General features: G+C 39.2%; 1 protein-coding gene across 1 annotated transcript in view; it reads left to right on the forward strand.

The window, feature by feature from the left end:
- Positions 1-16,913, forward strand: part of cachd1 (cache domain containing 1) — a 94,708-nt gene that overhangs the window by 63,357 nt on the left and 14,438 nt on the right. Inside the window, exons 9-21 of the mRNA XM_038715316.1 lie at positions 1,956-2,240; positions 2,827-2,976; positions 5,322-5,445; positions 5,559-5,676; positions 7,112-7,280; positions 7,411-7,553; positions 8,461-8,642; positions 10,674-10,784; positions 12,685-12,807; positions 13,472-13,571; positions 13,858-13,974; positions 14,488-14,648; positions 15,050-15,136. Of these exons, the coding sequence (XP_038571244.1) occupies positions 1,956-2,240; positions 2,827-2,976; positions 5,322-5,445; positions 5,559-5,676; positions 7,112-7,280; positions 7,411-7,553; positions 8,461-8,642; positions 10,674-10,784; positions 12,685-12,807; positions 13,472-13,571; positions 13,858-13,974; positions 14,488-14,648; positions 15,050-15,136 (1,870 nt within the window). The remainder of the gene's footprint in view (positions 1-1,955; positions 2,241-2,826; positions 2,977-5,321; positions 5,446-5,558; positions 5,677-7,111; positions 7,281-7,410; positions 7,554-8,460; positions 8,643-10,673; positions 10,785-12,684; positions 12,808-13,471; positions 13,572-13,857; positions 13,975-14,487; positions 14,649-15,049; positions 15,137-16,913) is intronic.

Consider the following 16,913-nt stretch of genomic DNA (forward strand, 5'->3'; position numbering starts at 1 on the left):
CATTGCCCAAAGACATTAAGTGTACAATCATATAAAATGGAAAAAAAACAGCAAACCATTTGAGCATTCACATTTGAGAAGATGCTTTGGCTTTTTTTGTTCGATAAATGACTGAAACGATGAATTTATCTTTTGTTGATTGGTTGTTGATTCATTTTTGAATTTTCATCCAAGCATGTAACAGACTAAAATGTTTCAGCAAAAGCTGCGATTTTGTTGATTTGATCTGATTGTAAGCCCGTTTATCACAGAAATTGTGAGGCAGCCAGTTGCATTGCATTCAATTTCTCTTCAGTCATGTTTGCTTTAAGGCAACTCTAGTACACACACTTTAAGTCTTATCTCCCCTACCTCCTCTGAAGTACCTCTTAGACACTGTTGGTCTAAAACAGCACATAAATTGAGACAGTGGATGAAGATGGACTGATAACCTTGCATACTGTTAACCTACTGTTGTAAGGAATGATGAGGAAAGATGCAACACAGGCCGTGTAAGGTTCAACATAATTACCACAAAAATAGCCCATAATAGCATGTAGTTGCGTAGTTATTATTCAGGCCATTTATACCGTTTCGTTGTGACCTGCTGACAAACATTCAGGGTTCCCAGCCCGCACGATGCACGTTTCAAATATTCCGAAATGGCCATTGCATATTTTATTGTATGTTTGTCAGTTCCCTAAGATACATATACGGCATTTTCGTAACTGTAAACAGAACTGTTTGTTTACAATAAATCTTCACTTGGTAACATTTAAGAGATAGACTTTCCTAAAAACTCAAACAGTGGAAAAATGTTGATATGAGGGATCATCAAACGTATCATAGAAAAAAGAGTGGAAATAGATATTCCCTCATAAATTAAAGTCAACATTAACCTGTGCTGTCAGCAAAATATCTCCTTTTTATGTTTGTTTGACATTGCCACCCATGACGACATTGACGCCCAGCCGCCAGTCGCCCCGGCGTGATGACCAGCAGAGCAGAGCCTTGGCATTAAAAAGAGATTCTGCTGTAATCCAGTCAATGATTGGATACTGGCAGACGCTCTCTGCTCTATCCTTTCCCAGTAGGTTGCGGGATGCCAAATGTTCCAGGTGACAGCTGTAGGGGCTAGCTATGGTTATCCATTTCTCTAAATGACCTTATGAAGCTTGGAAAGATACTCCTGTGTCTGAGCTGTGCATTAACGTCTCAGCTGCATATTTTCTTTAAAGTGATGAGGGATTTATTCAGGACATGTTCTCAGAGCTTCACACATAACAATTGGGTTCGGCAGATGTATGGGACTGTGTGAACAAAGCTTACAAAGATCATGATGCAGGATCACAAGTCAGGGCCTGCATGTATGAAATATCTCTGCTGCTAATGCCAAATAAGTTTGGGAAATCCATGTGGTAATGTATAGTATGCACTTTGATTAATGATCCAGTTTAATGCAAGCCTCTTGCTGCGTAACCATGCACAATTTGTTGTTTATTTTTCTTCTTAAGTGAGGTTCTGTTTTTTCATAATCTGTATTTTATTCAGTCTTATGTGGGTTTGAATAAAAACATAAAAATAATAATAAAAACTGCACTGGGTTAAATAAATCTTTAATTTTAAAGATTCTTGATGAATTCAGCCCCTGTTTGGTGGCAGGAGTGTGATTTCTTTTTTTCCAGCTTCTTGAAGGAGTAGGATTTTTGGGTTTTTTTTTTTTACAGCTAAAGCAACAGTGGGTTGCCTTTTATAATAAGAATTTGAGTCATGCGGTGAAAAACTCTTTTTAACTCCTTTCAACCACTCCCTCCTCTTTTCATTTGCACAGTTAGCCTGTTCAATAGACCTTTAGTCATGCCATCAGTTATGGATTTGTTCTTAATGTCCCTGCTTGATTAAATCAAACTAATTCTGTCATCGACTGTGCCTCCCAATACTAAACTAATTTTCTGTCCCACTCCCTCCCTCTTCAGAGGGAGTAACAGGCCTGAAGGAGCTGGCCTTCCTGAGGGATCTTGCGGAGCAAAATTCATTGAAATACAGTGTTGAGCGAATGTCTGACCGAGACCGCTCCTTTGTGGCGTCCTCGTCGGGATCAGCAGGAGCTTCCATGATGCCGGTGATGAAGGGAAGCATGATGGTACTAAATCAGCTGAGCAACCTGGAGACAACAGTAGGCCGTTTCTACATTAACCTGCCCAATCGCATGATTGACCTGGCCCGCTTCAGCCTGCCCTACTCTGACCCCATGGGAGATGGTGAGTTGTTTGGACACAACCAGACGCAGTGTCTGGATTTACATTGTGGGCCAGATAGCAAAGATTCTCATCCAGAACAAGTTTAGATGGATAGATTATAAATTGACATGAATTGCAATTACTTAAAACTTGAAGGAATAGTTTGACCTTTTAAAAAATTTGCTTATTCACTTTCTTGCCAAGAGTTAGATAAGAAGATTGACACCACAATATATTTGTATGCTTGACACGAAGCCAGCAGACAATTAGTTTAGCTTAGCATCAGTCAGGCTAGCTGTTTCCCCCTGCTTCCAGTCTTTACACAAAGCTAAGCTAATTAGCTGCTTGCTCTAGGTTCATATTTATTGTACAGACATGAGACTTGTGTTGATCTTTTCATATAACTCTGCAAAAAGTGAATAACCGTATTTCCCAAAATGTCATTTAATAACACTTTTACTGAAGGCTATTTGTATTCTGCACAGAAATGCATTAAATGAGCTCAACAGAATTAAATTGCAAACACTCAATAAACTCAAAGGAATGAGCTTGGTAAACCTCTGATGTTGCATGAACTCTGCTTAGAATCTTGTTCTTCTTTCTCCAGGGTTTATTATGACTGTGAGCCGGCCCTGTTATTTCGGTAACCTGCTCCTGGGGGTGGTTGGGGTTGATGTGAACCTGGCCTACATCTTGGAGGATGTCACCTACTACCAAGACTCACTGGCATCATACACATTCCTCATTGACAACAAAGGTCCGTCACATAGAGACAGGCGAGGTGGTAGTAATCAGCTGAGTGCAAACATTTTTGTTGGACTCCTGACTCTCCCAAACATGCATACTCCCATATTCATCACATAAAAAATAGCAGGACTATCTACCACAGTACAGGAAATGGGGGGCCTTTTGTAACTTGTGGCCACATGAACATTGTTTGAAGGTTTACAGCCCTAATGCATTTAAATCATGACAGCCTGTTCTTTATATAAAGTTTTCCCCATGTGCATTACAGGTCTACGAGGTAGTACAACAAACAGCAGCAGAACAAATCAGTCGTTCATTGCGTGTTTCTCAGATTTCTAAGCCAGTACAAAAACAAGCAATAATCAGGAATAATCTTGCTATGACCTACAAGTCCAACAGACTCCAGTGGTCTGCAAAACATTTCTGCGTTTATTCAGGGTATCATTCTCTATTAGTCACAGCCTTAGAGAAACACTCTAGTTAGAAGAGAGTACATTTTGGTGGTCTTGTTTCACACGTAAGTGGAATTACACTTTATTTTGTCTGTCTAGACTTCCTCCTCAGCCATTATCCCTTATTAGACTTAATTGACATCTTCTTGGTAGCACTGGCACTTCTTTGGCATTTCATTCTCTGTTGAGCCATGCCTCAGTGCGTTGCCACAGTCCAGGGCGGTAGTGCTCATGTCCGGTCTTGGTTTGTTTTGGCGTAGCTGAGGGGGTCAGGACTAAACCACTGGTGCTGTACAGCAGGTAAGTTGTGCTTTGTAGGTCAGAGGGGTTTTGCTAGATGGCACTATAGCTACAGATTGGTTCCCCTTACTTATACTAAGTAATATTGGCTGCAATATTACTTTTTGAAAATTAACAACTAAAGATGGAAACTGAAATAAAATTTAAAAAATTGTGAGAAACTTAAACTGAGTTTTTATTGCATTTACTGTTAAAACATAGGTAGTATCATTTAGAGTGAGAGTTTAATTGAAAAATGTGAGTATAGGTGAAGTGTGTATGTTTTTGGGGTCATGCTAATAGGAGGCAAGAAGAAGGGATGATTAAAACAAGCTGGAACAAGACATGGTTGAAATGAAAGGTTGCATGACAGGTAGAGGAGTGGGGAAATATTTAGTAGGGTGTGAGGGAGGAGAGAGATGAGGTGAAATACAGTGGAGCAAAAGATGAAATCTAGGCAGACTAACTGACATTTACTGTGGATGGTTTAAATAAGTGTTCAGCATCAGCACCTTTTCACTATTAAACCATAGACTGTATTAAACCTAATTATTGCAAGTTAATTTTTGCAGCTGTGTTGCTCATCTGCTATACAATGTCTCTTTTTTCCCTCTTCCAAAATGTTTGTTATTCTAATAAATATGCCATCAAATTATAGCTTATTAGTGCAGCAACTCGAAACACATTGACGAATGAGTCCCATTAAACTCACTCAAATCGTCTGCTGCCAATTACAGGGCAGGTAAATACAATTAGGAAAATGCAACACTGACAAGAGGGTTCTGGGCCTGAAACTAACAAGAATAGCAATAGCATCAGTAAATTGGAAATATTTTGTATTATTTTTAATATAAGAGGCTGATCAGAATTAAGCAAGCCTGTGCCTAAACTGGATCATGGATAGATTTATGTATAATTTAAATAAATGTTCCGGTCCTCGCTGTGTGTACTGCAGTTTGCCGTATGTGGACAGAGATGCCTTGTCTAATACAGGGGGTCAATTCTTCTTAAAGAGTGTGAGACACCACACATGCTGCTTCTCTGATAAACTGACACACTCCCTTTGTCAAATGTACAGTGTAATCGAACTGCGTAAGAAAAACACAATATTTTGTTTATTTACTTCTTTTAAAACAGATGGGCTTCCAGTCCAGTATCTTCAGTGCTTTTTGGCCCTCCCAAAATGATTACTGCTGCTGTTAAGAGCTGTGTCTATCACAGCAGTACACTTCTTAGAACCCCCAGAGTATTGTTTCCTACCGAGCGTCTTTCGAATAGTTTGTTGTCCTTCTCAGGGGAATTAAAGATTTTGGATAGAGCGCAGTATTTAAATGAGCATCCACTTTGCTTTGTGCTGCAGCATTGTAGCATCAACAGCTTTATATTATAAGGACTATATGCTGCCTAATGTAAATATAGAGTGTGATACAGCAACCGCCCTCCATTGTTTTTTGGGTGAAGCTAAGCATAATGTGGGCAAAACCACAAAATTCCCTGCAGGCCCATAATAGATGTTTTAATGCTGTATGCAGATTTAGTTTTGGTCTTTGAATGTTGTTTTTGTTTTAGTATGAATAGGCACTAATTAATGATGTTACTGTTGTCAACTTGTCTGATTTCCCAGGTTACACCCTGATGCATCCATCACTGACACAGCCCTACCTGATGACAGAGCCTCCCCTGCACACTGACATTATCCACTACGAGAATATCCCAGCATTCCCTGCTGTCCGACAGAACATCCTTGGGTAAAGTTTATTTCAGCTTTAAAAGCCATTTAAAAATTCCTCCAGCCATGGATACACACATAACAAATTTTAAGTATGCTTTATGCTGTTTTAATACTGTGTATTTCTGGCAGCCTCCCTCTGGGCAGTCAGGTCATTACCGTGCCAGTCAACTCGTCTCTGTCCTGGCACACCAACAGACTCAGGGACAACAGCAAAGACGCTTACAACGTCAGCTACGCCTGGAAACTGGTAGGTGTAACATGGTAGACCTTGTAGAGACCAAGGAGGTGTGTTCACTGGAGACATTTAACTTCACTGTCCTGCACTTTGCCTTCAGCCTGGACTGAACAATGAACTTTCTGCTCACTGTTTTTACACTTGTATACACCCACAAATACGCAAACTAAGTGTATACATACTTCAAGTCCATATAGTACACATAGCATCATGTTTTTCTAATAATTTCCCCAAAGAACAAAAATCAGTTCAATTAAGCAGAAAAATACAATATTTAGTTGCCAGGGAATAATTGTAAATTAACACAGGTGAAGATAGATATTATTAACTGGCAGTTATTTTTTTCTGCATTTGAATACCAGTTGTCTTAAGTAAATGTGAGCAAAAGGATTGTATATTTAAAGTAGAACAAGCACCTACTCACTCAGTCAGAGCAGAGACAAATGATCTTTGGATCTGGGCCAATGGGCCATTGTGATGGTGGGAGAATAACTATCTCATATACTGCTTCTCTATCTTCCATTTCTGTCTATAGCTCTTTATCACTACTGTACTGCTGTCTAAAAGCAGTATGGAGATTGATGCTCCCAGCCTTTATGTCTCCACTAAACCTTCGCCACCTTAAATTAGTCTATGTAATAAAAAGTGCTTCCACACCCAGCAACTGTCTCTCCCTTGAATCTGCTTTTCCTCTCAGGCCCAGAAGTGTCATGTTTTAGGAACAAATGGCAACAGAACAGCAATAACGTCACGCTGTACTGAGTCTTTTTGCTTTCTGACATTTAGATTTTGGCAGGCGAAAAAATATCACACTTAATTTAGACATTTCGCTTTTAGCCTTTTTTAAAAGCTTTTGACATTTTGTTTTTTTCACATAGGCACAAGAGTTCAAACACGTCACCTTTGCCATGAGTTTGGCAGCTGTCTCTGTTTTTTCAAAAATGAACTCTCCAGAGCCAGACAAAATGGTAAATTGGCCTAGAAAGAAAGAAAATTGAGAAGTCTTTGTTTCCCATGCAATTCTCTCCTTTTGTAATCAGAATCAGAAACTGCTTTATTGCCATGTAGTTTTTACACGTACAAGGACTTTGCTGTGGTGACTAGGTGCCAGACCTAAACATAAGACAAATAATATCCAGGGGCTCCTTTATGAGTATATGCTATTGTTAATTTTTATGCTTGTAACCAGAATTACAAGGTTATTTTGAAGCTGCTGGGTCTTTCTGAAATTTGTAATACTGTTTGACACTTTGCATGATTTAAAAACAAAATCTCAGAATTTAGGACCAGACTAGCTCTGCATGGTACAGAGATATGTGTTAGTTTGAAGTAGAATGAATGGGAAAGGTGAAAGCCATAGACAGGTTAAGAAAGTCAGGAATGTTGACAATAACAAAAATATTTAAAATCATCAGCTTCATCCTCCACCCCCTGCCTTGTCTTCTAGGTTCAGGACACATCATTCATCCTGTGCATCGTGTATGTGCAGCCTGAGATCCCAGTGAAGCAGCTGAAGAACCTGAACACAGCTCCTAGCTCCAAGCTACTGTACCATCGTTTAGACCTGCTGGGACAGCCCAGTTCGTGCCTGCACTTCAAACAGCTTGCCACAGTTGGTAAGGAAAAGCATCAAATCAACAGCACTGGACTAATATACGTGTCTACAAACTTTATTTTTATCCATAATCAGCTCTAAAAGATTGATTAGCATCTCTGACTGTCCCTTTTCCCCATTCTCTTTCCCAGAGTCCCCCACTGTGATGTTGGCAGCTGGCAGTTTCTCCTCTCCCTACGAGCACCTCAGTCAGCCAGAAACAAAGCGCATGGTGGAGCACTACACCGCCTACCTGAGTGATAACACCAGGCTCATAGCCAACCCAGGCCTCAAGGTACACAAGCATGGGAACACAGATGCAACTCACGGCCGAGACCAGCACACACAAGGTTAATCTTGTTTACCTGACCAACACATGGCATATAGCCAGGCCTGCGGTCCGATTACAGACATTTGCGAATATTCACATTTTAATGGGCCCCAAGATAGTTAAAGTGTTTAGAAGTACTTAATTAATAAAGCTTTTATTCTATTTCTTACAATGTCTGGTAGGCACATTTTCATTTACTTACATTACAGCTAAAAATCAACATTTTAAATGAAGCTCTGCACCTTTCAAAAGAGGACAAACCCCCCACATGGTTTGGCAGTCTGTGTGCATTCCTGTCCTGGTGGGAGTAGGGGTTTAGAGTTTGAACTCTAAGCCCCAGTCCCGACTCTGATTCCCAGGCTAGTCTTAAAGGCCCCCCTCCAGTGACCCATCACCCCTTTCAAAGTGTCTTTGAAAATAGTACTGAGATGCGATTTTACAGGGTGTTTTTCAGGGCTTTAGGCCTAATGGAGTCCCAGTTATTCCTAAATACCGGTTGTCTGAGCCTTGATTTGTGTGATTTCTTAATTATTATCACAGTAGATCTTAAATAAAACATGTATCATTATCTTTAGCAGCAATACGGTACAATTTAGTGTACAACATTTCAACTTTAGGTGTGTTTAAATTTGCAGGTGTTACTTTTTAATTTTAATTTTGTTTGTGGGTAAACTGGAGGCAAACTTGCCCAAAAGTTTAGCCAACTCTTTCAGGCCTACACCAGATAAACTGTTCTACTCCTTCCTGAACTTTTTTCTCCCCTCCTTGTTTACCTCCTCCTTCATTTTCTATCTCATTCACCATTCTTTCCACCTTCACTGTCCCTCTTCTCTCTGTCTCCCTCCGTTCCTTCATCCTTTCCCCTCTGCAGTCTTCTGTCAGGAACGAAGTTATGGCGACCAGTCATGTCACGGATGAGTGGATGACACTAATGGAAATGAGTAGCCTCAACTGCTACATTGTGCGTCGTTACATAGCAACGCCTAGTGGGGTGCTCCGGATTTACCCAGGATCACTGATGGACAAAGCCTTCGACCCGACCCGCAGACAATGGTGAGGCTTACTTTGGACGGTGTGAAGGGGGACACAGGAGTGAAGATGTGTGTGAGTCTTAGGGTAGTTAAAGGGAATGAGCATGAAAAGATTTTAACACAGTGTTTCAAAAAGGTTTTTTGTCATGTTGTATTATTCTGGCAATTTTGGGTTTTTCTAGTTGGGATATTTATCAACACATTGTGTAGAGCTGTGTCAGTATGCACAAGGCTTTTTTGTGGTATCCATTAAAAGATGACATTTATAGTGCCACTTTTACAGTTCAGCCCTTGGCAAGTGTTGTGCAAATGTCAATCCTGAGTTTCAACCTTTTTTATTTTTTTTACTACTTTACTGAAACAAATGTATACACAGAGTAATCAACAGCTTTTTCTAACAGCTTTTTGTTGGTATATTCAGCTCTTGACATATAAAATTTTGTATTAAATTTTGAAGATATTTTTTTCAATGTGAAAATCCTGTTTGTCCAAAAGTTTGTTAGCTAAAAGTGTAGGTGAACGTATTTATTTATAATGCATAGCCAAAAATACTAGACAGGCAGTGAGTGGCGACTGTGTGAATCGTTTCTGTAACGTTAGGCGCAGGGATCTTCCGTGCGCCTATTTCACTCTTAAACGCTCCAAAAAATAGATCCGTGCGACCCGGAAAAAGATTTACGAACTACCGACCGTAATCTCCCACCCCGCCGGACCCTCAATGATAATCGTCCAAAACATAGTCGGAGTGGCGCTCAGGAGTAACGGGATTAACCCGGTTGGCCGTTCGCTCTGTGGCCACCTGAACAGCCCCGTTCCTGAAAAACAAGAGCGAGATGCGGTAAGACAGAAGACAACAGGGAAAATTCAAGGAGCGTGTGGGTTTGGCTAATGTTAGCTGGCTATTTAGCTAAATCGGTGCCTTTTATTAAAACACATTCAACTTTTCATAAAGTCGATGCTCTCGTCAGTGTCAGTTTTTGTGAACAGATCAATCACAGCCTGGATAGAGCGTGCTGCAGCAAACTGATCATCGATGTTGAACTCATTGTTCTGCATAAACGGTTATGATTATTGATGAGTTAGTAGCCTGATCAAAATCAAGGTTGGAGACTATCACGTAGCCTAGAGCATTTTTCTTGCACAAAGTTAATGAATAAAAAAACAACCCCAAACTGAAACAGCTGTAATTTGAATTAATATTATACTAGTGGTAAGTTATATACTATTATATGAAATTATATTGAATATAGTAACATAATGAATATATTAATATCAAACTTAAAGTTTACTATTACATTAACAATATACTTTTAATTTAATGTTATAATATTATACTAATACAGTCATTTAGACTAGTTCTTCCTCCAGGTTGTGCCTGTGCTACACAGCCTACAGTACTTAAGTTATTCATCACTCAGTTTATTCTCTTCATCTTTGTTCCCTCCTGCCCTATTTGAATTTTGTTGTATTGATCAAGTGGTCAATGAAGGTTATCACATATGATTGCAGGCAAGCTTACATTATCTAGTTTAAACCAACTAAAACACAAAATCACACTGTGTTTCACATGATTTACTGTAATGTTGCGTACATAAACGTCATATCTTATGTAAGACAGTTGCTTTTCTCATCAAATCTGACCAGTCCTTCACATAGAAAACTGTTGGTCCATACAGGCTGTTATAGGCAACTGAGAAAGTTGGTGAATGCCTCAATTTTTAGGTGGCGTACCAACCTGATGACATATAGGCAATAAATATGTTATAAATATATTTAAATTCCTTTTAAAAACTCAAAAATTTCCCTTTTAAAGGTGTGTGGCTGATTTAATCGGTTACAGCTCAAAGTAGCGCGGCAGTCTTAAAATATGTTGAAAAAGTCTTAAAAAGGTATTGAATTTTACTTCAAGATTCCTGTATATACTCTGAAATAGTATTTAGATTAATCAGATAAAGCTGAGAGCAAGAATTCCTGTCATATTTAATTTACTTTGTTAGCGAGGAAAAATGAAGACTGTCAAAATAACCTTCTGCCTGTGTAATGTATTGTGTAGGTACCAGCATGCTGTGGCTAACCCCGGCCTCATCACCTTCACTGGACCGTACCTTGATGTGGGTGGGGCGGGCTATGTTGTCACCATTAGCCACACCATCCATGCTTCCAGGTAAGAAGATGTATTTTTTTTTACCATAGTAAACCCTCTCTGACATCTCATTTTTTACTGCGCCAGAGGAAATCAGCTCATACAAATGAAGTGTCTTGCTGAATAAGTAGCTGCAGAATAAAAATGCTAATTTTAAAGTGAGACTGTGTAACTTTTTAAAGAAGAAATAACATAATCTCCATCTTACAAATGAAAAGTTGTAGTCACTAGCAGTAAAACTCAGCCTTTCTCAATTCAATACTTTCTCTATTCTTTTGCTGCTACAGGTTTACTTGGTTTCATATGACCAGTAGCTTATTCTGGCTAATGTTAGGTTGTTGGCAAACTTTAGACAGATACTGCTGTGTAACTGACATTGCTGAGTCAGTTCACTAACTTTATGACTCTTCTCTGTTTGTGCTACTGTTGTACACTGTTTTAGCAAGTCACAACGTTACATTTCAGTGGTTTTAAAAGAAAAGTGAAACAGGACATAAATACGGCAAACCTCATTAGGAGACAGCTTTTCTGATTGTGGTCCAGTTCCACTTAGACTTGTTATGTAAGGATGAAGCAGCTAATTCAAGAAAATCTAAGGAAAGAAGGAAACAACGTATGTGTCGTCATCCTGTATTTGAGATTGAACTCTTTGTTTAGCTGTCTGGCTCAAAACATTACTGTTTTCATTCACTCCAACCGCTCTCATAAAGAGGCAGCTGTTTTCAGCATAAAGGCTCTAAAAACACAACTACTAGCGACTAGCTGGTGAACACAGTGGAGCAGCTAATGAACCAGATATTTCCCTCAGAAGCAGGTAGAGACCACAAAATCTAAAAGAGAGTGAATATTGGACTTGTGTTTGCCAGGTGGTCAGAAACACAATTTCAAATGAATGATAATGTTGCTCTGTGTCTGCTGGATGTGTAAATAAGCAGCTGTTTAACTTCTGGTGATGTGTTGTTTCCACTGCCCAAAAGTGGCACAAAAAAAATTAAGAGTTATTGCAGCTTTAAGCATTTCACACTTAACAAATTTGTGTGAATTTTTACATAATGGCAATAAAATGATCAGCTATCCGTATTAGATATTGCTCATAAACAGATTCACTGTTCTTATGAGCCAAGACATCAGTGTGGGCTGTTAGGCTCTCAGCCCGGAAGTTGTTTCAGCAGAGCGCACTGTCTCTGAAGACCAGAGATAATTTGTAGGAGATTAGTTGACCATTTTTGCTTTAGAGCTGCGTAGTGAGTGACATAATATCCCTCAACCAAATGGTCTGGGGTCCAGTCACAGTTATCTTCAAGTATCTGCTCTTCCAAAGGGGCCCCCCAAGCAAGCCACTCTATTCCAACCACCTCATTGAGCCCTGAAGTGAAATGTTCCACCCCAGTGCTTCGGCCAATTTTTATAGATGTTTTGGACACAGCCTCTTTGAGTTGGAGGCTTTAAGAAGCCTGTAATTGTGGCCAAGATTAAAGTGTTTATCCCTCTAGTTGTGTGAGCTCCAAATGCAACCACCATAGCAGTATGGTCCATGCAAATTTGAGTATACACATAAACATTCAGTATCTGTGTGTTTGATAAGCTAGGATTAGTGTGTTGATGACGGGCTCAGTGAGCATAACATTGCACAGTCTAGTGTGTGTAAACACCGGTTTGAAGAGAAGAATGGAATTATCTTTTAGCTGGAGTGTAAACATTTATATTATCCTAAAGGTCAGTAGAGGTGTGAACTAAGGACTGTACGATGTAACTGATAATTACTTCGGTCAGCATACAGTGTTAACACACAATCACAGCAAACAATTTACCAGAACAGTTTAACTTTTTCCACATCATTTAAAAAGTATAGTAAAATATCTTTTGTGATGTTTTTTGTGCTCTTTTCATTTTCTCTCTCTGTCTGCTTCTCTGTCATTAGCTCTCAGATGGCCCCTGGTTATGCTATTGCAGTGATGGGTATAGACTTCACTCTACGCTACTTCTATAAGGTCCTGCTGGACCTGCTGCCCATCTGCAACCAGGACAAGGGCAACAAGATCAGGTAGGAAGAGGATAGATTGAAATGGTTGGCTGAATTGTCTTCTTTTTTTAATCTTCTGTTCTTCATGCATATCTTTTCTTCTTTTTCCTTTATCCCAGAATTTATTTGGAGGGTGGCTAAACTTATGTTTTACTGAGCGAAAATTAAATTTGCAGAGAGATGAAGAAAAATGAAAGGGAAGAAGAGATAAGCTGATTATGATGGCATTCCTGCTGGAGATGTGACGTTGCTGCTGTCTCAGTCCTACATTCATTCTTCAGCTTTTATGTTTCCCTTTTTTGTTTATTTCCCCATTATCCTTTTTCTTCCACCCCCTCCTCTCCAAGTCCCATCCCATCACCCCCCTCCACTTCCTCCATGCTCTTTCTGTTGGTGTTCAGTAGCCATATAAAACAGGATTAGCCCAAAGGGGGTGTGGAGTAGAGAGAAGCAGTAGCCAGATACTGCTAAAAAGGAGTAGAGGGAAGTAGAATGGAGCTGTATTATGCAGGCTGAAGTTAAATTAAGCACTAGGAGAAAAGAGGGATGTATAAAAAAAGTGGTCAATAATTGATGAATGAGAACTGGTATGACTCTAATGTAAGTGTACATGTATTTTCTTGGTCCTAACCAACCCTTTGTCTTCAACCCTCAATGAATTGCATAATTTGTGTGTACATTGTAGGTGCTTCATAATGGAGGACAGAGGGTACCTTGTAGCTCACCCCACTCTCATTGACCCCAAAGGTCATGCCCCTGCAGAACAACAGCACATCACACACAAGGTAAAGGACCTCTGTTTATTATACAAATAAAATAAAAAAATCCATAATAACAACGTTAAGAGTAATGTTTATAATAAATATGACTTTAACCAGTGCCAAATGTGTATCAGTATTTTCAGAAAAGTACTAATATGAGATAAATGCAGAATGATGTCATTGTAGGTTACGACAAACATTTGCATAGCAAACCATAAATATACCCTTTAATGATCACCATGAGCTTCCTTCCTTCCATGCTTATTTTTCTTTAATTTCTCATTTTGTCGTCCTGTCTTTTTGATGGCAGGAGCCGCTGGTGGCTAATGACATCCTGAACCATCCAAATTTTGTCAAGAAAAACCTGTGTAACAGCTTCAGTGACCGCACGGTGCAGCGCTTCTACAAGTTCAACACCAGCATAATGGTATGTCAGAAAAACATGAGCTAACTGGACGCATGAATGACTGCACAGGAACACTGATTCAGACAGGACACAAATACAATCCTCCAGGCATTTATAAGCAATATGTGGTAGTATAACACTGCTTCCTTGTGGTGATTATTGGTGTTGCAACCTTTAAGTCTTCCTGGATACTATAATTCTATCAAAACTACAGTGGGTTACATTACAGTGTAATTAGAAATTCTGAGAGAATATTATCCCAGTTTAAGTTCTACTGCTTTAAAGTTATTACATTGTTGTTACATTTCATCTAACATGTCTCTCTACTAGTTAGTTTTAATGAATGTTTATGTTCTCTGTTTATCAATTCTGTTTTTTTTTTTTAATTAATTATAGGCAATTGTGAAGAGTTCTAAACTTTTTCTTTTATTTTCTTGTTTTTGATAAACTAGATTGGCTATAAAGTTCTTTAAAATATGTTTCTTAAACAGATATCCAGTGGGATGACATGTTGATGATATGTCTCTGTTTTAGGGTGACCTAACCAACCTGGTCCATGGTAGCCATTGTTCCAAGTACCGCCTGACCCGAATCCCCGGCACAAACGCCTTTGCTGGTATCGTCAACGAGACGTGTGACTCCCTGGCGTTCTGCGCCTGCAGCACTGTGGACCGGCTCTGTCTCAACTGCCACAGGTTTCTCCTTTATGCACACACTCATGAGGGATTCACTGTTGTAACTGTCAGGCACTTTGGAGTGCTGCTAACATAAGATGATCCTCTTGTAAATTATTTAAGAATAGATTTGATGTTATGCATGCTTGTTCAACAAGATCACAAGGCAAACATCTCGCCTTTAGTAAATTTCCAGATCTGATCGTATAATTCTGCAGCAGGGTCAGTATAGATTTTGTGAATTGTGTATACAATTGCACCATAATCAAACAGAAGCTCAGCTAATGAAACATCACAAATGAGGATGGATGTGTAAAAATAGTTATTACTTGACCAAAAGGCAAATAAAATGTTCACAATATAACATTACAGTGAACTATGACGAGAATGTTTCTCACTCAACATGTAACTGTGTTTTTCAGAATGGAGCAAAATGAATGTGAATGTCCATGTGAGTGCCCCCTGGAGGTCAATGAGTGTACTGGCAACCTCACCAATGCTGAAAACAGGTCAGTGCAAGACATGTCTGAGCCACATTGCCCCCTTCTTTAAATTTATATTGATGAATTCTACATTGCTTGTGAATTATACTAAGTGTAGCTTAGCATGAAGGGTCATATTGCATACAATTAGTGTAAATAATAAGAGAAGTCAGAAAAAAACATAGTTTGTACTAGTAGGATTTTAAATTAAATTGTTTCAAACTCTTTGTGAAATGGAAAATAGACTAAGCTTGTTATCTAAATATAAATAGCAATGCCATAATTTACCAATCTTGGTGTGTATATCATGCCATGTTGCAGTGATAGAGCTGTCAGTCAACCCAGACAGATTTTGTCTCCATAGAATGAGATGTTAAAACAAATAAAAAGGGGTCCTCTGTTTAACTGTTTAACTAACATTCACGTGAAAGCACTTGCATGTCCTGTTATTTAATATTTTGCTGTAATTATGAATGCAAAAAGTTAGCATGCTAAAGGCAAGATTGCATTGTACAGCATTTAAAATATACAAATATAGATTTGTTGTATCCTTTTTTTGTCATTACAAAGCAGCAACATCACTTGCTCAGTATATGGTATCTCGGATATAAAATAAACTTTTCAAAACTTATCGTCAGTAGTGTTTGCACTTTTCATACAGTGTCAGATTTGCCAAAATTCTTTTTTCGTCCTTTGTACGTGATAGTAGCATTTGCAAATTCACAGATTTCCAACTCCCTTTCATATTCAGTGTTTCCTCTATTGTGTGCCGCTGCGGAATCACGGCCACCACTAATAAAATTTCTCACGATCATTAAACTATGCGCTACAAATGTTTCCACTCGCACACTGTGCGAGCACGGCAGCACTCAGTGCTCGGCTCGCTTCCTCTCCTCGTTCTATGCAGAACATAAGTGACAGATGCTGTTATAAGAGCAGCGTAACTCTGAATCGGGAGGTGCGTAGCGAGTGTTTGATTGTCCGAGCGGCAGAAAGTGACGGTGAACGCGAGCTGAGGAAAATATTCTGCAGTAAATGTGCGGCGTCTGTTACATTGTGTTAGCTTCTCAAGACCAAGAAAAGTCTGTTGTTTCCCACCTGCTGGAAAAGTGAAGCCAGTTAGCGCTAAGTTAGCTAACATCCCCCCTCCCCTTCAGACTGCGCAGCTGAGCAGGAAAGTTTCTACAGCAGCTACATAGCTGCTATGTAACTTAACATTAGCTCGATTTATAAAATGTAACTGGAAGCTGTATTTTATTACTGCCTACTTGTCCAATGTTGAGAACATCAGGTATAAACTTAGACTAAACTGTAGCCTGCAGCTCTGTCCTGTACAGACTGATCAAATTATTTTTCAGTCTGAAAAAGTGGTTTTGGAAAAGAAAGGATGGAGGTGACTGGAGGAGCTGAGCTTAGTAAAGCTAATTAGTGATGCAAACTAGTCCTTTTAAGCTAATGAGGAGACGTTTCTTTTTGTATTTTAATGTGCAAATAAAATGCACCTCAGAAGGGAGGAGGTTTCTCATTTTGCCTATTTTTTATATTAATGTCTACAGATAAATGTCAGAAGCTGTAAAATGAAGACACAAAAGGCAAACATGAACAGTCCTATCTATAATGATTCTGAGGTAATATTAACAGGGTTTTCCTGCGTAAAGGCTTAGGGGGTGATGCGCTAAACATGCTACATGCCATCACTGTAAAATCACTGTGGAGCAACAGAACCAACCAAATTACTTTCTCCAGATCTAAAGGCTGTAGTTCCTCCAGTAGACTGATCTTTGGGTGTTGTTTATTTATTATC

Source organism: Micropterus salmoides, unplaced genomic scaffold (assembly GCF_014851395.1).
Source record: "Micropterus salmoides isolate LMB-PRFRI ecotype aquatic unplaced genomic scaffold, ASM1485139v1 Ms_hic_scaffold_13, whole genome shotgun sequence".
NCBI classification, from domain to species: Eukaryota; Metazoa; Chordata; class Actinopteri; order Centrarchiformes; family Centrarchidae; genus Micropterus; species Micropterus salmoides.